The 24395-nt window shown below is 42.8% G+C and overlaps 1 protein-coding gene across 1 annotated transcript in view; it reads left to right on the forward strand.

The window, feature by feature from the left end:
• Positions 1-24395, forward strand: part of LOC116516224 (connector enhancer of kinase suppressor of ras 2-like) — a 371953-nt gene that overhangs the window by 158572 nt on the left and 188986 nt on the right. Inside the window, exon 2 of the mRNA XM_032228651.1 lies at positions 277-440. Within this exon, the coding sequence (XP_032084542.1) occupies positions 277-440 (164 nt within the window). The remainder of the gene's footprint in view (positions 1-276; positions 441-24395) is intronic.

Consider the following 24395-nt stretch of genomic DNA (forward strand, 5'->3'; position numbering starts at 1 on the left):
TTTGTATTAGAATGCCAGGTGCCACACTGTTCACGCATTGTAAAAAAAAAATTTAAAAAAATACTTTTTAAAAAATAAATAAAAAAATAAAAACCTGCAAGTAAATAAAAATAATCATCTTGGCTGGGTTTTCTTTTTTTTAAAAAAAATCCACTGTTTGCACTTATCCAGATGAAAACCTTCTAGTTTGAAGTGTGAATGTTTTCTAGCTCCAACTGAGTTGCGGTGAACCAACTGAGAACTGTTCTTCTAATAGCTGCTATTGTCATTTTCTAGGTCTTGACGACTGCCTGCAGCAATACATTAAAAACTTTGAGAGAGAAAAGATCAGTGGGGAGCAGTTGTTGCACATCACTCATCAGGAGCTGGAAGAATTGGGAGTCACTCGGATTGGCCATCAAGAGCTGATTCTAGAAGCGGTTGATCTTCTCTGTGCATTGGTAAGTGGATCCTTTCCCTTAGATCTTGGCTCTGCTCCGATCTTTGCAGCTTTACCCCAAAAGGGGAGGGAAGGTTGAGTTCACTGGACAGGGGAAAAATGGTACAATTCCATAAAATATTCCAACAGGAAGGCAAATATATGTGTCCCAGGATAATGTTGCAGAATCCAATCTGAGTTATTCTCCAAAGCACCTGAAGGCAGGACAAGAAGCAGTGGGTGGAAACTAATCAAGGAGAGAAGCAACTTAGAACTAAGGAGAAATTTCCTGACAGTGAGAACAATTAATCTGTTGAACAACTTGCCTCCAGAAGTTGTGAATGCTCCAACACTGGAGGTTTTTAAGATGTTGGATAATCATTTGTCTGAAGTGGTGTATGGTTTCCTGCCTAGGCAGGGGGTTGGACTAGAAGACCTCCAATGCCCCTTCCAACTCTGTTATTCTATTCTATTCTAAACAAAGAGAGCAGCAACCTAGAACTAAGGAGAAATTTCCTGACAGTGAAAACAATTAATCAATGGAACAACTTGCCTCCAGAAGTTGTGGCTGCTCCAACACTTGATGTTTTTGTCAAATATTTATTTTATTTCTTAAAAAAAAAAAAGCACAAATATTTCATCATTTGTCAATCATTAAGACATTGAAGTACAATTTTTTGTGTGTGTGCCCCTCCCTCCCTCCACCCCCAACCCCCCTCCTCCTCCCCCCCCCAACTTCCCAGAACCCGTACACGGTATGGATTTTTAACTAACACAGTCTAAAATCTATTGAGAAAAAAGAAATAAAGAAATTAATGACATTCTACATTGACCTTAGCTTCTTCTTACTGAACTAACTTTTAACAGTTTAAATCATTTCTGATCTTAAGCATAGGCTAACTGGAGTTTCTTGGTCCCGTATTTATTTTGTATATAGTCAATCCATTTTTTCCAGTCTCATTTATATCTCTCATTTGAATGATCTTTAAGATATGCCGATATTTTAGCCATCTCGGCTAAGTTTGTCACTTTCAATGTCCATTCTTGGATTGTAGGCAAGTCTTCCTTCTTCCAATATTGAACACTTGATGTTTTTAAGAAGATGTTGGATAACCATTTGTCTGATTTGGTGTAGGGTTTCCTGCCTAGGCAGGGGGTTAGTCTAGAAGACCTCTTACGTCCCTTCCAACTCTGTTATTCTGTTCAGAACACAAAGACAAGACAAAGATTCTATTTGACGGCCCAGTAAGTGGCAAATGATGCTCAGAGAGGCATGAAATTTAGCAACTCTCCCGATTACATCAAGATGGAGAACATCTAATACAGTGTTTCTCAACCTTGTCAACTTGAAGGTGTCTGGACTTCAACTCCCAGAATTCCCCAGCCAGCGAATGCTGGCTGGGGAATTCTGGGAGTTGAAGTCCAGACACCTTCAAGTTGACAAGGTTGAGAAACACTGATCTAATAGATCATACAGATAGCAGCCAGGATCTCTGGCTGGAATTCTTTGAAGAATAGGATACATTCTTCACCCAGTGATATTGATAAAAGGCACCATAAAACTTTATTTGACTCCAAGGGTTCCTCAGCACTTGTCCCACCAGGATACAAAGAGCACAAAAGAGGCAGCCATTGCAATTTTCCTACCAGCTCTACAGAGGGCAGAAAATCAAATCTTTCCAGGGTGAGAACATTTTTATTTAAACCATTTGTACATGTATCGACCGGTACATGTTCTGTTGAACTGTGTGTGGGGTTTTTTAATTGATTTTCTTGAGGTTTTATGTGCCTTTGGGTAAATGTGTTGTTTTTTTTAAATGCTCTTCTGCAATACTTTGCATGTTGTTGCTGTTTCGTATATTTTAGTATTTAGCATTTCTGGGACTGATAAGGATTGCCTCCAACTTCTGTAGTTCATGATTGGAAATCAGTGGTGAAATTCATTTTTTTTTACTACCGGTTCTCTGGGCGTGGCTTGGTGGGCGTAGCAGGGGAAGGATATTGCGAAATCCTCATTCCATCCCCACTCCAGGGAAAGGATACTGCAAAATCCCCATTCCATCCCCACTCCAGGGGAAGGATACTGCAAAATCCCCATTCCCTCCCCAATTCAGGGGAAGGATACTGCAAAATCCCCATTCCCTCCCCACTCAAGGGGAAGGATACTGCAAAATCCCCATTCCATCCCCACTCCAGGGGAAGGATACTGCAAAATCTCCATTCCCCTCCCCAATTCAGGGGAAGGATACTGCAAAATCCCCATTCACACCCCACTCCTGGGGAAGGATATTGCAAAATCCACATTCCATCCCCACTCCAGGGAAAGGATACTGCAAAATCTCCATTCCCTCCCCACTCCAGGGAAAGGATACTGCAAAATCCCCATGCCCTCCCCACTCCAGGAGGATACTGCAAAATCCCCATTCCATCCCCACTCCTGGGGGAAGGATATTGCACTCTGGGGCCAGCCAGAGGTAGCATTTGCCGGTTCTCTGAACTACCCAAAATTTCTGCTACCGGTTCTCCACAACCTGTCAGAACCTGCTGAATTTCACCCCTGGTGGAAATGTGGGATATTGTCAGTTCCCCCCCCCCCCCAAGATCCAAGAAAGACACATAGAGATATCTCTGAGTAGTTCCTTATGGTTCCCCATCTACAGCCAGAAATCTTGCCAAACTAGGGCAACTATTTGCACCTATGTAGATCTGGGAATCATTAGGGGGAAGCTGTTTTAAATTTCTTCCACCCAACCAAGTTGGTACCCATGGAGGTGGCTAGCAGCATTAGGTTTCTAGGTGTGCAGCTAACAAGGAGGCTAGATTAGTCACTCAACAGTGAGAAGAGAATGGACAACCATTTGTCTAAAAGGGTTTCCTATTTCAGCAAGGGGTTGGACTAGAAGACCTCCAAGGTCCCTTCCATCATTGTTATTTTGTCACTCTGTTATATTTATTTGTGTGATTGATAAGGGTTGCCTCCAACTTCAGTAATCCATAGGTTGGGAAGATGGGGTATTGTCAAGACCCCAAGAACCAAGAAAGACACATGGTATTACTTCTCACTGGTTCTTCACCTACAGACAGAAACCTTGCCAAAGTAAAGCAACTACTTGTGTTTCCCTAAAAGTAAGGCCTGGTCTTATTTTTTTGGGGGGGGGCTTAAGATAAACACTAGAGCTTATTTTCAGGTGGTGTTATTTTTTTTCATCTACGGGAGGCCCACTTTTTCTCTTTGCTCATGGCGGGAGAGAAGGTCACACAGTGCACCTATGCTGCCCCCGCAAAGTATAGGGTGGAGCTGCCCTACATATCCTACACTGGCTTACCTCAGGGCTGCCCAGCCAGGTCATCCACACCCTGACACCTGCCTTGCCTCACGGCCATGACACCAACACACCACTCAACCTCCCTGCAAGCAAGTGGAAGTGGGCCAGTGATCACATGGGCTGCTGCTACACATGGCTGTTGGTGCTGCCACTGTGAGGGAAGTGTCAGGGCATGGACATGGGGCAGCCCCACCACCGTCCCGCCTCACTTCATGTTTGCGGCACCATGAGTGCCGCACCAGATGGAATGGGCAGCAGGCTTTTAAGTAGGGCTTATTTTGGAGGTAGGGCTTATCTTAAGGTAAAGGTTCCCCTCACACACACGTGCTAGTCATTCCCGACTCTAGGGGGCAGTGCTCATCTCTGTTTCAAAGCCGAAGATCCAGTGCTGTCTGAAGCCATCTCCGTGGTCATGTAGTTGGCATGACTAAATGCCGAAGGCACACGGAATGCTGTTACCTTCACACCAAAGGTGGCTCCTTTTTATCCACTTGCATTTTTATGTGCTTTTGAACTGCTAGGTTGGCAGAAGCTGGGACAAGTAACGGGAGTTCACTCCATTATGCAGTGCTAGCGATTCAAACCACCAAACTGCCAACCTTTCTGATCAACAAGCTCAGCATCTTAGCCACCGAGTCCACCGTGTTCTTCGGTTTATCTTGGGCACATGAATAAAAAACATGCCAGGGCTTATTTTCAGGATAGGTCTTATTTTTGGGAAAACAGGGTAATTGGATCACTATAGATATATTCTGTGAACTGCTAGGGAGGAGCTGTTTTAAATCTTTTCTTTTCAACCAAACTGTCTAAACTTCACTGTCGCTTTGCACTCTGGAGTGCAACCCACCCCGCTTCCTGGGAATCCAGACTACATTCCACCACAGTAGTGGTGGGTTCCAGATCCCATCGCAACCAGTATACTGTGCACGGAGTTGGGCATCCTAGTCAAGCATGCATGCTGTGTACGCATGTGCACGCCACCACCCTATGACACCCAGCAGCTCAGCAGAGGTCAGGCAGGCATCACACAGTGTGTACATACGCAATTGGCTGGTTGTGTTATAAACAGCTATGGCATGCAGGCAGGCAGGTGGGCCAAATGAGCCACCATACTGGTACAGTGGCCACTGCTCCCGGCTACTACCGGTACGTCCGTACCAGGCCGTACCATCCGGAACCCACCACTGCACCACAGCTACACATGTAACAAATAATTTTAAACTCTCCTCTCAAAAGCAAACTTATCTGTTGGGCAACTAACTTAAAATACTGTGGTTAGGAACACATACGGAAGATTGGCGCTCACAATGGAAACTTTCCGCCTTCACAAAAGAAGAAAAATGCATTGTTATCAAAGAGAACTCGGTCCAATTTCTTTCTAGACGATTTCACCATTTGTTCTTTCAAATAAGAGCTCCTAGGTTGTAGACACAGTGATTACGGTACATTTCTTCCCTATTCTCAGTGAGGCACTCATAAGCTTTCACACCTTGACATGCAATAACTCTTCATTACATTCTTATAAAATTGGCATATTTTGTCAGATGTGAAACCTTTACATAGTGCGGTCTTTGTTTTCTCTTTGGCCCGTGCTGAATAATGCCGGCTTTCTGTCGGTAAAAATACGGGCTTCAGCTTTTATCAAAAAGAGCATAACCAGTCAGGTTCTTTTGAAGAGATCTTCTCCCTCCTTACAGAGCTGTTTCCAAAGACTTGAAATTCTCACAAAAGCGCCTTTTTGCTTGTGAATGTGAAAAGGCTGCCCTTCAAAGGCTCTTTTGCGCTCTTCTTTGCTGGAGCTTTTCTTCAGAAGAGGTGTTGTTGTGTCTGTGTGTGTTGGTATGTGTCAACTAAAAAGATCTTTAGAAAATGTTCTGGCTTAGGAAAGATTTTGCACAATACGTCAGGAAATGTAGACATTTTACAGCACGACATGTGCCAGCTGCGCAGAGAGCAGTTCTTAAAACTAATTGTGTGAATACGAATTCAGAAGTTACGGTTTGCATTCTTTGTCGGCCTCCTTTTATTCTTTCGCTTGTTTGTCTGTCTGTCTGTTTGTCCATCTGCTTGGAAAAAGGGATCAAAAAAATTATTAAAAAGTGATACGAGTTTTCTCCTTTTAGTCTTTTTATACCGTACGTTGTTACTCCTGGGAAGAAAAATGCGGAAATTATTCATGGGCTTAAAGCTCACAAGATGTAAATGGTTTGCAAAAAGAATAATGTTCTCAGTTGTTGTTTTTTCAAAGTCAGTGAATTAAATTAGAACATTTGGGGACATATGCTCAGGGAGCATTGAATTCTTTTATTGGCCAATATGCAATTTTAGGATATACAGATTTGTCAGAGTTTGTTGCAAAAATCACATACAGAAAGCACACAGAGATAACTGATTCAGCAGGATTCATTAACTTCTTTATATACAGTACATAATAACACATGAGTAAATGTACGATACCAATAATGGATTCTCCAACATGGTAGAGAGTTACAGGCAAAAAAAACACAGGCAGAGGAGAGAATCAGTTCCAGTTCAGAGTTCAGAGTTAATCCAGACAAAGAGAATCTCCCTCTATACAGGAAAGTTAAGCTAAATCTAAGCCACGCCCAGGCACCTTGCTGTCTCCAGCAAATACTGTTTCAGTTTCTAAACAGCCCCTCATTGGCTGACTTAGTTGCTATGCCTATTGATTGGCTGACCTTGTTACCATGTCTCTGCCAGCCATGAATTCTCTGGCAGAATTTGATTAGTTCATACGGTACCTAATAAAGGAGAATATGTGTGGCACAGGGTTGAAATGAGGGATCCTTGGTGCTCTCTCAGCTTGCTTGTTTTCTTGCGGACCTTTCATTACCATAACTAGGTAACATCTGGCTAGCACTGATGATGTTATCTAGTTTGGGTAATGAAATATCTGCAAGAAAACAACAAGCTCAGAGAGCACCAAGAAACCCTTAGTTCATACTGTTAATGCTGTTACTGAATCTACCTACCTGTTATGTTGCCTAGGAAAAAAATAGTTTGGAAGACTTGGTCAATGGAGATTCTCAATCATCCAGGTCACAGTCTTCCCAAATGTGCTTTTTCAAAAGGCAACTGGGATTTATTTTTCCTTGAAGACGTTTCACTGAAGACCTGAAGAAGCTTCTTGGATGAGAACAGTGGTGGGTTTCAAAAATTGTTCAAACCTACTCTGTGGGTGTGGCCTCCTTTGTGGGAGTGGCTTGCCACCCATGTGACTGGATGGGAGTGGCTTGCCACCCATGTGACTGGATATGAAGATGCCGACGACACTTGTCAGAACCACCTTAAATTACCTCACACACAGCACTGGCATGCATGAGAATGTGATGTAAACTTGTTTTTTAAAAGGCATCTTTGGTTTGCGTTAAAACAACTTCAACACACGCAATGTTCTGATTGCACCACAAACGCAGTAGTCATCCTTACCTTTCACAGAGGCACTGAGTTTTATAAATATGAGCGTGATAGTGTAGAATAATCATATCCAAGGACCAGTGGTGGGTTTCAAAAAAATTTGGAACCTCTTCTGTAGGTGTGGCCTGCTTTCCGGGTCCACTGGTGGAACCTCTTCTAACCGGTTCAGTAGATTTGACGAACCGGTTCTACCGAATAGGTGCGAACTGGTAGGAACCCAGCTCTGGATGAGAAGTGAAATGTCTTCAAGAAAAAACAAAAGCCCAGTTGCCTTTGGAAAAAGCACCTTTGGAAGGGGTTTGTTGACAAAACATGACTCCAAGTGAGTTCATCTGCTTGAGGGAACAAGAGTGGAAGGGAGAAAGGTAGGACTGAGGCAATAACTCAATTCAGATATGGGACTAAGCCGTGAAGTACAGGAATATTCAACTTGCAACCACCGTTGAGCCAAAACTTCTTCCAGCAAACATCTTATTGAGTTATAAGATAAAATGAGATACAAAATACAAGTATAAATAGGAAAGCAGTGGGGGGAAAGTGGGAGAGAGAAGTGAGGAAGGGTTAGGAACAGGGGTGGATTACTCCCGGCATTAATGCTGGTTTGGTGCTCACAAAATTTTTATTCGTGAGCGTGCCAGCACACCCACCCACCCGCACTCATGCATATTTGCTCATAAACAGGTCTGCACCTGTGCAAAACGTTAAAAAAATGAAAAAAAACAATGTGTGCAGTGAAAATTGTTCTGCACATGTGCAGAGCTGAAAATCAAGATGCCGCCACCATAGGAGAACCGGTTCAGGGGCATGGCAGGCCTGGGTCGCTGTCAGTTCCAGTGACCCAAGCCACCAAACCATTACCAGTTAGGCTGAACCGGTCCAAACTGTTAGGAACCCACCAGTGGTTGGGAAAACGAAAAAGAAGTGTTGTCTTCCCACTCCCTCTGTTGCAGTAGAATAAAGCATTAACATCAAACGACAATTTTTGGGTTTTTTTTTCATAATAATATAAGCTAGCAATTTCTATAAGCATCTGTCCATCTAATCCAGGGTGTCAAACTCAATTTCATTGAGGGTCGCATCAGGGTTGTGTTTGACTTTAGGGGGGGCGGGGGGGGTGTTGCCAGCTTGGGCAGGGCCAGCTTGATATTACTTGTATCGGAGGCGCCTCTGCTGGCTCAAGTGTACTGCCAGCAAAAACGAACTCCTGAGCTCCATTTTCAGCTGCGATGGCTTCCTGCAACCTTCTGCCAGTGAAAGCAGAGCTCGGGAGAGCCGCCCGCGCCACTTGCAAGCTCCGTTTTTGGCTGAGAAAGCCTCCTGCAACCCTCTACCACAGCTCCATTTTTGCTGGCAGAGGCACCACAGGCCAGTGCTTTGCTGTTTCCAGGGCAATCCTGCAGGCCAGATCTAAACACCCTGCAAGCGGGATCCGGGCCCCGGGCCTTGAGTTTGACACCCCTTATCTAATTGATAAAACCCAAAATCAAAGTTTCATTCTTTTCCACTTCAAGCACAAAGTTCAGAAGTGGTTTCCATGTGGAAACAAAAACACTTATGTTCTTTTCTTCAGTCAAAGTTTTTGCCATTTCACCCAACTCCATCAGCTTCTGCAGCCATTCGTCCATGATAGGAATCGAAATGTCCTTCCATTTTTGCACATACAATAATCTTGCTGCTGTCAACATATATAGCGTCAAAATTCCAAATTGTTTCTCCAAGTCTTTAAGGCAAAATTTCAGTTGCTAAGCAAGACGGTAGTTAAGTGAGTTTTGCCCCATTTTATGACCTTTCTTGCCAAGAGAATCACTGTCATTCTTAAGTTAATAACATGGCTATTAAGTGAATCTGGTTTCCCCATGGATTTTGCTTATCCTCGACTTACAACCACAATGGAGGACAACTTTTATGTTGCTAAGTGAAACATTTGTTAAGTGAGTTTTCCCAATTTTTTTCTCCAAGTCTTTAAGCCAAAACTTCAGTTGCTAAGCAAGACAGTACTTAAGTGAGTTTTGCCCCATTTACAACTTTTCTTGCCACTGTTGATAAGTGAATCAGTGCAATTGTTAAGCTAGTAACATGGTTGTTAAGTGAATCGGGCTTCCCCATTGAAGGTCACAAAAGGTGATCATGTGACCCTGGGATACTGCAACTGTCATAAATATGAGCCAGGGCCCAGATTTCAAATTCTGATCATGTGACCATTGTGATGTTGTAACAGCCATAAGAATAAAAAAGGGCCATCAGTCACTTTTTTTCAGTAACTTCAAAGGGTCACTAAACAAATGGTCATAAATTGAAGACTACCCTGTTTCCTCGAAAATAAGACCTCCCCAGATAATAAGCCCAATCGGGATTCTGAGCGTGTGTGCTAAAATAATCCCACCCCCCCCCCAAATAACCCCTCCCTGAAAATATTGCAACACAGCAGCAGCGATGAGGTGACCACGCTCGCCATCTCCTGCACCTCAAAAATAATAAGACCTCCCCGAAAATAAAGCCAAGAGCTTATTTCGGGGGTCAAAAGAAAACAAGACCCTGACTTATTTTCGGGGAAATACAGCACCATAATCTCTTAGGATTTGGCTTAATCTATTCTGGTTTCTAAACCATCATTTAAGACATGGTGGCATTGTGTGTGAAAATCCAGCCAAGAATGAAGAACTCCAGCTGGCTGCAAAGTCAGAATCCAATCACTTTGGCCATGTCCCCAGGACATTTTAATCCTCCTGTGTTATTATTTTTTTATGGATCCCTCAAGCATCTTTGAAACTTAGAATCTGCCATCCTGTCTCTTTGGTGACATGCTGAAAATCTGAAATGCCATTGGAGTAAATTTGAGATTCCACTCATGGTAACAGCATCATCTATTCCCCCGTTCTTCCCCTCACTGTGTGTATTTACGAGCCAAAAGAACAATTTGGCAGATCTTTTCAAACAATTCCTCTCTCCAGATGACTTTGACCTTGTAGCTCACGCTGAGGTTGAGAGGAGTCTAGGCAGGAGTTAATGATATCTCATTTGCTTCTCTCTTTTTAAACGCTGACAATTAGCGTTTTAGGGGCAAGCACTGTATCATGGGCTGCCTCAAACCTTCTGGTGAACCTCTGATGCTAGCTTTACCAGGCAGCTAGACTGCAAACTCACTAACGTGAGCTAGTCACTTCTTCAGGACATCATGGAAGACAATTTACAGCTTTTGCTTCACATCATCTCAAGAACTTGACTTTAGCTATTGATCTGCAATGTGCTGCGCTTGTAAAGACATCATAAATAACCGCACTGTCGCTGGCGTTGTCATTCATGCCATCAGGATTAATACTAACATTATTAATTGCCACTAATATGCACTCGTATAAGGACAAGGTAATGTCATTATCCTGTAAAGGATATCCCAGAATAGGGTAGGGCACATGTTCTACCAAGTATAAGGCCACACTTGCAATATTGATTCCGATTCAGATTAACAGAGTTGGAAGGGAGCGTGTAGGTCATCTAGTCCAACCTGCCTCCCCCCAGTCCCCCGCCCACCCAAGCAGGAGATCTTACACCATTTCTGACAGATGGCAGTCCAGTCTCTTCTTGAAAGCTTCTAGTGATCGAACATCCACAACTTCTGGAAGCAAGTCATTCCACAATGATTAATTGTTCTAACTGTCAGGAAATTGTCAGCTCCCACAACTTCAACTTATTGCATGCTGTTCTGGTTCCCACAGTACAAAAAAGATGTGGAGACTCTAGAAAGAGTGCAGAGAAGAGCAACAAAGATGATTAGGGGACTGGATGGTAAAACATACGAAGAACGGTTGCTGGAACTGGGTATGTCTAGTTTAATAGAAAGAAGGATTACACAGGTGACATGATAGCAGTCTTCCAATATTTGAGAGGCTGCCATGAAGAAGAAGGGGTCAATCTATTCTCCAAAGCCCCTGAAGGCAGGGCAAGAAACAATGGATAGAAACTAATCAAGGAGAGAAGCAACCTAGAACTAAGGGGGGATTTCCTGACAGAACAATGAATCAATGGAATGATTTATTCCAAAGGTTGTGGATATTCCATCACTGGAATAAGAAGAGACTGGACAGTGCTTTTTCTGGAATGGTATAGAGTTTCCTGCTTAAGGCTAGTTCCCTGCTGGGCTAGAAAACCTCCAAGGTCTCTTCCAGCTCTGATATTCTGTGGAAGGATTCAGCCCTGTCCTAAGGACTGAACAAGAAATAACAGATAGCAGGTATGAAAGAGATCCAATTTAGAGTTAAGGAGAAATTTCCAATCAGCGAGAACAATTAATCAGTGAAAAGACTTGCTTGCAAGATGTTTGGGTGCTCCATCTCTGGAGGTTTTAAGAATAGATTGGACAGCCATTTGTCCAAAGTTGTATAGGTTCTCCTGCTTGAGTAGTGGGTTGGGCTAGAAGACCTCCAAGGTCCCTTCCAACTCTTTTATTTTCTTTGTTTCAACAAAGAAAAGATCAGCTGTCTGCAAGGAATATAAAACCTTCCATTCCTCCAATACCCTGTCAGAGCTGAAGAAGCTTCTTGGATGAGAAGCGAGACGTCTTCAAAAGAAAAAAAACAAGAAACCCCAATTGCCTCCTGAACTAGCACCTTTGGGACAACCAGGACCTGAATGACTGAGAATCTCTACAGATTTCTACAAAGAAACCAGCCACCCAGGGACTATCTCTATAATAAATGAAGCTTGCAGAGCTGCATAGAGTCAAACTTACTTTTTCCCTTGCTAGTGGCTGAAGATGTTGGTCAATAGTCTCCTGCTGCCATTACTAGCAGGAAATCAAATGGTTTGATCACTTCTTTTTAGCTGATCTCTTGACTGTCCTTTCTGGGGATGTGACCAGGGGATGCTGACACGGTTGTGTGGGAAATGGTTGTAAGTCGGGCCTGGGTACTTGAGAGACCGCCTTCTGCCAATTACCTCCCTATGACCAATTAGATCCCACAGATTAGGCCTCCTCCGGATTCCATCAACTAGCCAGTGTTGACTGTTGACCCCCTGGGGGAGGGCCTTCTCTGTGGCTGCTCCGGCCCTCTGGAACGATCTCCCCGTGGAGATTCGGACCCTCACCACCCTTCAGGCTTTCCACAAAGCCGTTAAAACCTGGCTGTTCCAGCAGGCCTGGGGCTGATGAGTTCCCAGCCCCACTCGAATGGTTGTGGCTGTTGAGAAGTTTTTAATTTGTTTCTTTGTACTTGTTTTGTCTTCGTTGTTTTTTGTACTCCCCCTTTCCCTATTTGGTTTGTTAGCCGCCCTGAGTCCCCTTGGGGAATAGGGCGGCATACACGTTTAATAAAATAAAATAAAATAAAAGTCACTGTTCTCAGTGCCGTTGTAACTTTGAATGGTCTCCAAAGAAACTCTTGTACCTACATAGACCCTAATCTGGCTGGCATTGCAAATCATCCAGACATATTTAATACATGTGTATTCAATATGTATGATTTGCAGCTCATTGTTGTGGCTCGCCAGCAGAGCTGGTGGCAGACTCAGATAGTGAGGAGGTTGGGGAGGAACATGGGCCAATCCTGGAGTCTAGAGAAGGGTCTGCATCAGCTGCCTTCGGAATCAGAGATCAGTGGGCAGAAGAACAGCTGGAGCCTGTTCCCGATGGGCGCATGCACAGAGCTGCCAGGAGAAGGGAACAGTTAAGGAACAAGTAAAGGCTCAAGTAGAGGGTGAGTGGCCCCTCCCCTAGGGAATAAAGAGGAGCGAAAGGGGAGTGGAGTTTGCAGGAGACAAGTAGTTCGCTTTATTAGTGTGAAGATTCATTCGTGACTCTCAGAGACTCCTTGCCAAGTATTTTCTTGTACAGCATTGAGTTTGGAAGATATCGGCCTGGCAGCTCTCCAAGCCTGATAAGGTCCGTGGCTGTAAATTCACCCATGAAAGACTGTTTGCTGGGACTTTGCTGGATGTGAATGAGAGGGAAAGTCAGAACACGCATAACGACATTTCCCTCCAAACAAAAACCTCTGAAGTATATTATGCAACATAAAATAGAGGCCAAATTGTTTTGTTTTCCCAGCTGATTTCCTTAGGTAGGAGCTTAAAGAGGTGGAAATGGGGCCTTTGCTTCTTTGAGATACAGTAACACAACTTTGGGAAGTTAGCAGAAATGTGAACATTACATTTCCAACTTCCTTAGTATCTGTTTCCCGTCTCCCCTTGGTTGTTGTTGTTGTTTTAAATGTATTATTAAAGCCCAGGACAGCCATGCTTTATAATCGCAAAGTACTCATTTTCTAATGCAGTGCTCCATCCCAAGAAGGCTGGCAATTAATTATTAAAGCAATCTTGTTTGCCAAAACGGGAGGTATCGCCTCCTTCCTTCAACAAACTCTTGGTGGGATCTTTTTCTTTGCATTGACATGCACGCCTGGCTTTTCCTCCGAGTGCTAAAGGGTACAAATTGCGAGCATTGACAAGTTTTCAGTGGTTTAATTATCATAATTTAAATTATGCAGATAGCATTGTCTACATAAATGGCTCTTTAAAGTTAAGAAGTGAGGGGTAGGGGAAAAGGGAATTCTCTTTCTCGAGAAATTTCCCATAGGGTTTTTATTCCTCTTCAACAGGGGCGTCAAACTCAATTTCATTCATTTCATTCATCCCCTCAGGGGCTGAGGGCGTGGCCAGGATGGGCGTGGCCGGCCCAACATCACTCACCGAGGCTCCATTTTTGGCTACGATGGGCTCCTGCAGCCCTCTGCCAGTAAAAACCGACCCCCTTGAGAAGAGTTGGGTTGCAAATCCTGGTGCTACCAGTTCGCTCAGCTCGCACACATGCTCAGATGCGCATCTGGCACTTCTGAGCATGTGCAGAAGCATCTGCCACTACTACCGGTTTGCTCAAACCGGGCCGAACCAGGAGCGACCCACCTCTGCCCACGAGCTCCATTTTCACAGGCAGAAGGCTGCAGGAGGGCATTGCGGCTGAAAAAAGGCCCTTGGGAGGCCATGCACAGCCCCCCTGGGCTCCATTTTTTCTGGAGAGGCACCATGGCCCGGTCCTTCGCTGTTTCCAGGATGGCCTCGCTGGCCAGATCTAAGCACCCGGCGGGCTGGATCTGGCCTGCGGCCCTTGAGTTTGACACCCCTGTTCTATAAGAAGGGGGTTGGCTTGATCCATTCATTTCTGTTTCTCAAGAGCATTCTACCCTATTCTGTCACACTGTATTTTCTGTATGCGTGTGCCATGCTGCTTGAAAACAATATTTCCCCCCGTTTTAATGTATGCATTAAAAAAAAAAGAACTGAACTGCCATATCTAGAGCAAAATGTCTATGGAGATTCTCAGCCTTCCCGGTCATGATTGTCCCAAAGGTGCTTTTTCAAAAAACAACTGGACTTCCTTTGGGGTTTTTTTCTTGAAGATGTTTCTCTTCTCATCCAAGAAGCTTCTTCAATTCTCAGAAGAACAGGATTTATTTTTTTTTGTATGTTTAACATACAACATGTATTTATTTGATATTCAGGTCTTTTTTTCCCCTCCTTTTTATGCACATTTTTTTGTTGTTGTTCTTGTTGGATGTAACGTTTTCCCTTCGTTTTCTGGGTTTTGCATTTCTGCCGTTTGCTGTATACACTCAATAGATGCTCACCTGAGGAATCCCTCTGGATTCAGCTGGGCTTACCTCTGAATAAACAGGCTTACAGCATCCTGATTTGTAAAGTTGGCTGCCCATTTTTCTCTCTGAGCTGAGTTCTGAAGTAGATGAAATTCTAGCGTGATTAAATCTAATGTAATCTTCGGTACTTCATCATAGTGCTGTTTATGGGCTGACATGAAGCTTGATTACTGCCCACTGGTGCATGTCCTAATTAATTTAGTGAGTCCACAATGCCAGATGTGTCCTGACTCATATTCAACCTGGAGTTACAATATCTGTGTGGGTTAGTTATCTTTTATTCTTTCTTAGTGGCCTTTATTTTCTGTGTGCAGAAGGAGATAGACACTGCGGGAGCAGCATACATAATTAAGATGCACAACAACCACAAATTCTTACCAACTCTCTTCCACCTTCTTAAAAAATCACATGATCACTTTTAAAAGTGAAAGACGGACTAGGGGAGACATGATAGCAGTGTTCCAATATCTCAGGGGTTGCCACAAAGAAGAGGGAGTCAAGCTATTCTCCAAGGCACCTGAACACAGGACAAGAAGCAATGGGTGGAAACTAATCAAGGAGAGAAGCAACTTAGAACTGAGGAGAAATTTCCTGGCAGTTAGAACAATTAATCAGTGGAACAACTTGCCTCCAGAAGTTGTGAATGCCCCAACACTGGAAGTCTTTAAGAAGATGTTGGATAGCCATTTGTCTGGAATGGTATAGGGTTTTCTGCCTAGGCAGGGGATTGGACTAGAAGACCTCCAAGGTCCCTTCCAACTCTGCTATTGTAATGTATTGTAAAAAGTGATCTCTTAAAAGATCACTTAAATGGTCACATCTCGTACCTATGATCATAGGCAACAAAATACCACTGTCCAAGAACTGGTGGGTGGAGGACACACCTCTGAAAGGCAGTGTAGTATCATAATGAGAATGTTGGACTAGGTCTGAACAGACACAGATTCAAACCCCAAATCTGGCAGATGTCAGGATTCCAAATAGCATCCAAAAGTACATCAGAGTCCAAGGCAAAGTATTGCTCAACGTTCCAATTTATTAAGAGAGCCATGCTGACACAACCCAAATCTGAAAGCTTCCCAGTTTTCCCACCTGGTTGAAAGTTTAAGATCTTGCCCTCACACTCACAAGTCCATCACGTGGTCCAATCTTCCACTGCCATGCTGGCAGATTCCACCCATCCAGTTCTGGTCAGGTATAGAGGTGCAGAGACAAAGGATGTGGGAAAATGGGAGGAGGGATTGTACGGAGTTAGGTGATATGTAGCCAAAACAAAATTCATTTCTAGAAAGCCAAGGTCATCCTTTGTCTCTGCATCTCTGCACCTGACCGGAATTGGATGGGTGGAACTGCCAGCATGGCAGTGGAAGATTGATGGACCATGTGATGGGCTTGTGAGTGTGGGGGCAAGATCTTGAACTTTCAACTGGGTGGGGAAAACTGGGAAGCTTTCAGATTCAGGTTTTCCCAGATGTGCCAACATGGCTCTCTTAATAAATTAGAACTTTGAGCAATACTTTGCCTTGGACTCTGGTTTAATTTTGGATGCTATTTGGAACCATGACAAAGCACTTATGGCAGTGATTTGGAGGGAGACATCCCTGTACCTTGAGATTATCAGGAATGGCAGTGGTGGGTTTGAAAAATTTTTGGAACCTCTTCTGTAGGTGTGGCCTGCTTTCCAGGTCCACTGGTGGAACCTCTTCTAACCAGTTCGGTAGATTTGATGAATTGGTTCTACTGAATAGGTGCGAACTGGTAGGAACCCACCTTTGAGTAATGGACACAGCTTTTACTACGACTAAGGATGAATCATCTCTTCACTTCTCAAAGTTGCACCAGCCAGAGTAATTACCCTGCCTTCTGTTTTTCCTCCTCCTTCTTCTCCTTCAGTTTGATGAGAGGCAGAATAGTCCCTTGAAATGGTTTTTGAAGGAGAAGAGAATTTTGGGGAAATGCTCGGAGTTGCAATGTGGCATTTATTGAAAGAAGAAGTGGTTGTCAATCATGTGCGAATGCTTTTGTCTTTCGTTACACATCTTTCCAGTGGCCTGTGATGCTTCTGGATTCTCTACCTCCTCCTCCTCCTCCTCCTCCTCCTCCTCCTCCTCCTCCTCCTCCTCCTCCTCCTCCTCCTCCTCCTCCTCCTCCTCCTCCTCCTCCTCCTCTTCTTCTTCTTCTTCTTCTTCTTCTTCTTCTTCTTCTTCTTCTTCTTCTTCTTCTTCTTCTTCTAATTCCCAGATAACATCATGACAAACTTTTCTGATGGACTTTTTCAATAAGGTTGCTATTGCTGGTGGCTAGGGATCATCTGCTCTTAAGTAATGGTTAGAGGATATGTCTTTCCCCTCTGGAGCAATTGAGAGAAAACAACCCACCAATTTCTTCCAATCAGTGGAGAATTTTGAAAGGCTCTTTGGTCTCATTTCTGTCCTCAAATAAGAAAACATCTCTTTCCAAATTGATAGATTACAGAAGGTGAAAAGAATCAGTGGTGCCTTTTTTCTTATGGACCACACTTTGTGAAGCTTGCTGTTCTTTAAACTGGTTAAAGAAAAACATTATACTTCTTTTGAAAAGGGAATCTTTTTGCACAGCAATTCCGCGAGGGCAGTAGAGCAATCTCAGAGGGACAGAACACAATTCAACAAGGCCATTGATAAGCCAACAAGTTGACTAGTTGAGACGACATCTTCCCTTCTTTCCCCTGCTCCCCCTTACTCAATGTGTGTATGATTCATGATCTATGAGTTATCACTGTTGTTTGTATATATATATATACTGAGAGCTCCTGCACAGGAGACAAATTCTTTGTCCAATCACACTTGGCCAATAAAGAATTCTATTCTGTTCTGTTCTGTTCTGTTCTGTTCTATTCTACCCTACCCTATCCCACCCCACCCCACCCCACCCCACCCTATTCTCTATTATTTTCTATTCTATTCAACCTCACCCCACCCTATTCTCTATTCTATTCTATTCTACTCTACTCTACTCTACTCTACTCTACTCTACTATACTATACTATACTATACTATACTATACTATACTATACTATACTATACTATACTATACTATACTATACTATACTATACTATACTATACTATACTATACTCCACTCTATCAGCCCACTGAGAAAGAAGTCCTAGGCGAAAATATTCTCCCCCTATTGCAGAGTCATGTCAAAGAAATAAGATGAATATTGATCCAGTGATTCCAAAACCTCTTCTGAATCATCCCACAATGCTCTTTTTCCATGTCTGGAAATCCAATCTCCTGGAAGCAGAGGTGGGGGACAATTGCTATACCTTTCCATCACTTTAAATGAGGACATTTACAAAATGTTGCCGTGTCATATGCTAAAGGCCACCATCCTCTATTAACCTCACAGGAAGTAAACCTTATTAAATTCATTAGGCTAAACATGGATAAAATTGCAGCTTCACATGCTCCCTGGTGTTTTGCCTCAATTTGTCATATCCTAGATTTGGGAATTGAAATAATTGGATGGTTGAGTTTCCTACCAACTTCTGGATGGATGTGAGCAATCAAGAATATCTTGTATCCTTTAAGCCTGATGAATGTTACTATCTGAAAAGTTAGTTAATTTATTTCTCTTTTGTATGGAAATGTGAGCTGTGGTATTTAGAAGGTAATCTGATGCACATTGTGCTTTGAAGTAAGTTTCTCTAATCATCCTAGAAAAGAAGCAACTTCGATTAATTTACATATTTAGATTAACTAAGTAGGAGTCCTAATGAACTGGGCAATAAATTCAGTATTCCAGATGTTAAGCTAAGCTGTAGCAAATGGCATTCCAACTTCGTTTGAGGAGGGAAAATGTATCTTCTAAGAGAGCTCTGGATAAATCATCTGGAAACAACTTTTTTCTTCTCAATAATAAATGAAACTTAGTTTTTAAAAAGTAATATGAAGTGTGGGTGTGTGTTTAAGAAGCTGAGCTTTTCAGCTGGAAAGCTGACAGCCTGGGTGTCAACACCGAACAGAACCTGGCAGAAACTATTTTCCTGGTTCAACATTGTCCCACTGTATGGGAGGGGGAGGAGGCTGGGATGTATTACTAGACACAACATAGAACTTTCTCTTGAGAACCAAGGTCATCTCCTGGTCAATGGATGAGCAAGGAGATGAATACATGAGAAGCCTGCCAATTAACCTAATTGGCCAATGTGATTAATGGCACTGTGGGGAAGTGGTCATTACTGGTTTTAACTATACTGTAACCACGGGGAAAAGTCAGAGTTGGCTTCCATCAAGTGTGCCGATATGACTTATCCAATCAAGAAGTTCTTTGAGGAAGTGCTTGGCCTCAGAGTTCTGATTTGCTTAGGTTTGTTAGTTGCAACCTTTACTTTGGGTTTCAAACCAAGTGCCACATGATGGGAAAAGTTCCCATCCTTGCCCCAGCTCCTGCCCACCTAGCTGTTTGAAAGCATGAAAATGTGAGTAGATAAATAGGTACCACTTCCGTGGGAAGGTAACAGTCAGTGGGAAGGTAACATAATAGATTTTTAGGGCAATATGCTGACTCTGTAAACCACTTAGAGAGGACTGCAAAGCACTATGAAGTGGTATATAAATCTAAATGTTATTTTCCTTCCTTCCTTTCCAGTGGTTAATGCAGTATTGCAGGATAACTATGCCCACTGCCACCAGTTCGATCCTGACTGGTTCAAGGTTGACTCAGCCCTCCATCTTTCTGAGGTCAATAAAATGAGAACCCAGATTGTTTGGGGGCAAGATGCTGACTCTGCAAACTATTTAGAGAGGGCTGTAAAGCACCATGAAGTGGTATACAAGTCTAAGTGCTATTGCTATTCCACTGGTACAGACAGCAACATTTAAGCGAAAAAGATAAGGCATGTTTTTAAGGTGGTCTCATTGACATCCACTGACCCCATAAGATCATTTCCTGTGAACACCAGCAAAGGAACTGAAGGGGTCACTTTGGTCTTAACAGACCTGAACCCAGATATGCAAATTGCTGCTCTTTAATTTGAGTACACGAAGACTCTTTATGCTGAATGACCTGGATATTGAAATGTTAAATAAGGATGGATACAATTTGTTGTTCGCACTTTTGAGTGGTCCTTAGCTTATGCAGGATCTGGGAGACCTCTCCTCATCAGTAGCAATGCAAAAATCTTCTATGTACAGTATATAAAAATGGCTGGGTGTGTGCATGTTCCAGTATAATTCGGGAACGCCTGGAGAAATTTCAACCAAACTTGGTACACAGATGACTTACTCTATGGAGAAAAATACTGTGGGGGTAAGACACACCTAACACACACACACACACACACACACACACACACACACACACACGGGGGGGGTGTTCTGTTAAGATACAGCCTGTTGTGCTGTATTACTGTACTGGCTTCTATTGTACAGCACAGTGGAATTGCCATGGTAACGGTTCACAGTCCTCCACAAGGGGGGTCCCTCAAGGGGGGAAATCCAATATTAGAAATTGTTTGGTTTGGATATTTCTCCTCCCCCAATAAATAAATACTGGAGCAATAACGGGTTATTGGCTAGTAAAAAATAAAGACCCCTATGGAGGAGAGCTAGGAGAAATTAAGAGTGCTTTCTGCATAGCCATCACTACCTATTATTCCCTTTTTACCCAGTTACCTTTGCATAATTTAGAACAGTTCTGCCTCTTTATGAAGTTTATTCTAAGGATGGTTCAGCCTCCCCAGTGAATAGTTGATAGGCGGTTCGTGCAAAGCATTCCTTCTCCTTTGTTTTTTGATGTAAGCTTGGCATCAAAGACACGTAGTGAACAAGGATTATTTCTTCAAATGGGTTTTCCTTAACGTCATTCAGGCCCCAACAATTGTGGCAATGTAGCAAGGAGAAAATACCGCAAAGAGACCTTCTGTTTGTTAATTTGAGATAAAACAGGAGGAAACTAATGTTAACAAAGGAAATCGTTAGACAAATCAAATACACATCTGGAGGACAAAGTCTGGGAAAAGGTGGACTCCAGTTGGATTCATGAATTTGCCAATTTAACTCCAGTCCATGCTTACTATTATAGACTACACAATGTTGCTTGGGATTATTATGCATATGCCAATGTGCACATATCAGGCCCCAAACCAAAGAATGATATCTAATGATATTTAAGCTGAGGTCTTTATTACACACCTATAGACCAAATCTTGCTAGACTGAGAACTCCACTGGTGCTACAATATACTCTGGGAACTATTAGAGATGGGCTGTCTTCATCTTCTTTCTCTCATACATAACATCTGAGCTATGTTGCCTCTTGATTTCTGGACTCCACACCCTCCTTCCTAGGAATCCACCCAGTGGTGGGATTCAATCAGTTCGCACCTATTCGGTTGTGAACTTTCTAAGCAGTTGGGAGAACTGGTTGTTGGAAGAAATCTCCTTTTGTTTTTTTCCCACTTTACAGGGCTAATCCTGTAAGGAAGGAAGGAAGAAAGGAAACATTCTGGTGTTGTTTCTAGCCTCATCTTTATTGCCCTGCTTACAGAAACTGCCTCTTTGGTTAACCCTCACTACATAGTAACAGCCCAGTGACGTGAGTGACATTGAGGTGGCCATGCCCACCCAGTCACATGACCACTGAGCCCCGCCTACCCAGATGGCCATTAGGGCAGAGAACCGTTTGTTAAAGTATTTGAATCCCACCACTGGATCCGCCTCCTCACCACACGGCATCATAACATGTGTGGACTTTAATTCCCAGAATCCCTCAGCCACCACAGGTGGACTTCAACTCCCAGAATTCCACAGTCACCAAATGAATAGGCCCCAAACTAGAAACCATTCTTCCAAGCTGAGCTCTTTATTGTTTTATACCTATAGGTCAAATCTTTCCAGACTGAGGACTCAACTATCTGCATCTTACTCCTCTGGACTGCACCCCTCCCTTCTTGGGATCCTCCCCTCCCTGCATTCCATCGGAGCATATTTAAATAGTTTGGCTTATCTTTGCTGGTTCTTCAGTTAGAAACACAGTTGCCTGATGCACTTCTGAAATTCATCTTCCCCAACATTCCTTTTGCAGTCTTCTCAGTAACAGACGTAGGCCATTTCATCTGAAAGGCTTTTAACCTTTGATGATTGGAAGTTGCTTTTAATTGCTTGTCTTTAGACAGATGCTTATTGTGGCTGCTTTCTTATTGTCATTGGCTCACAGCCAGTCATTTTGAAAGCAAAACAAATTAAATGAGAGTAGTAAAAAAATGCAAATGAATTTTTTTGCATAGGAGGGAGGGAAAGGGAGGGAGAGGGATAGATAGATAGATAGATAGATAGATAGATAGATAGATAGATAGATAGATAGATAGATAGATAGGTAGGTAGGTAGGTAGGTAGGTAGGTAGGTAGGTAGGTAGGTAGGTAGGTAGGTAGATAGATAGGTAGGTAGACAGACAGATGATAGATGGATGGATGGATGGATAGATAGATAGATAGATAGATAGATAGATAGATAGATAGATATTGAGACAGGGGGATGGACAGATAGATATAGATTGAGATAGAGGGAGGGAGGGAGGGAGGTATGTTGCAGCAGATTGAGGTTTGCAATCTACTTATGAAAGACCAGGACTTGAGACCACGAAGATGTGAGAGAAACAGGTTTATTGATGCATCGAGTTCAGCGTGCTAACACACCAAAATCTGAACTGCCTGGGCTCTGCCCAGGATGCTACTTTTATGCCGTGTTCCACACTGTGCATTCTCAAGGCGTTTCCATACATGAGACAAACATGACATTTCGAAAAGGAGAAGTTCATTTTGGAATGTTACAAACAGAGAAGGAAAAGGACAAAAAGAGAAGTTCTTATAATGTCTTAAGCTATCAGCTGTTTCACCTCTGTTCTATCTTACACCCACACCTGGCTTCCTGTGCCCCTCCTTTACAGGGTCTTGCTACACTGTTCCAGCACTATATTTAATACTTAGGAGGAAGTTGGAGAGAAAGTTCACTCAAGCTAAAGATCAAGCTAATATGAAGTCATAGTTTTTAGCCTATTAGGACCACCTAACCTGGCCAGCCACTGGTGGGTTTACCTGTGCACCCCCTCCTGCATCAGGTAGATAGGTAGGTAGGTAGGTAGGTAGGTAGGTAGGTAGGTAGGTAGGTAGGTAGGTAGGTAAGTAGATAGATAGATAGATAGATAGATAGATAGATAGATAGATAGATAGATAGATAGATAGATAGATAGATAGATAGATATGATAGAGATAGATAGATACATATATAGTAAAAAGGCAAAGGTTTCCCTGTCCAGTCATGTACAACTTTAGGGGAAGGTGCTCATCTCCGTTTCTTAGCATTCCATGGGCACATGGCCAGTATGACTATATGCCAAGACACACAGGACACTGTAACCTTCCGACCGAAGTGGTACCTATTTATCTACTCGCACTTGCATGCTTTTGAACTGCTAGGTGGGCAGGAGGTAAAGTAAAGAATGGGAGCTCAGCTCATCACGCAGCGCTCAGGTCTCAAACCTGGGCTGCTCATTTTGCAGCTGACAAGCACAATATCTTAACCCTTGAGCAATCGCATCCGTTATTTATGCATATTATTTATGCATAGATATGCATAAATAAGCAGTGGAGAGAAAATCATGCTGGTCCATTTATAGAAAAAGCTCCACATTGTATGCAGATATTTTATAAAGAAAAAATGAATTTGTGAGTCATGCTTACTCACAAGACAGGCTTCACTCCAGTTCATATTTGTGATTCATAAAGATATTGAATTTTTAACTGAATCAGTTCAAAATTATCAACTAGTTCTGAGAGGCAATTTGATTTGGAGATTTGATAGAACAGCCACCAAACTGAGTTTCTAAACCGAATCTCTCCTCTGCCCTTATAATGTTCATAATTTAAAACCTTATAAATATTAAGGAACATCTGCATATGAAATACCATATTATTAAAGAGGGAAAATCAATTATATATCAAATAGGATTGATATTAAATTATCATCAGTTGAATTTGATCATCAAACCCTGGACATGATCATTTGCCCAATACCATCCCATCTCCATATTTTTAATAAATTTAACATAGTTCTAGAATCCCACTTAATACCAAATCAAATACAATAAATATATCAAAATGGCATTATAAATCAGCAAAGGGAAGCTTTGCACATTATAAAAATACTGCCATTCCCTAAAATATCTGTGGTATACCATGGAAAGGGTGGCTCAGTGGCTAAGACGCTGAGTTGTCGATTAGTTCGGTGGTTCAATAGCAATAGCAATAGCAGTAGACTTATATACCGCTTCATAGGCCTTTCAGGCCTCTCTAAGCGGTTTACAGAGAGTCAGCATATTGCCCCCAACAATCTGGGTCCTCATTTTACCCACCTCGGAAGGATGGAAGGCTGAGTCAACCCTGAGCCGGTGAGATTTGAACCGCTGACCTGCTGATCTAGCAGTAGCCTGCAGTGCTGCATTTAACCACTGCGCCACCTTGGCTCCTAGGGTTCAAATCCCTAGTGCCGCATAAGGGAGTGAGTTCCCGTTATTTTTCCCAGCTTCT

This window comes from Thamnophis elegans, chromosome 12, assembly GCF_009769535.1.
Source record: "Thamnophis elegans isolate rThaEle1 chromosome 12, rThaEle1.pri, whole genome shotgun sequence".
Classification (NCBI taxonomy): Eukaryota; Metazoa; Chordata; class Lepidosauria; order Squamata; family Colubridae; genus Thamnophis; species Thamnophis elegans.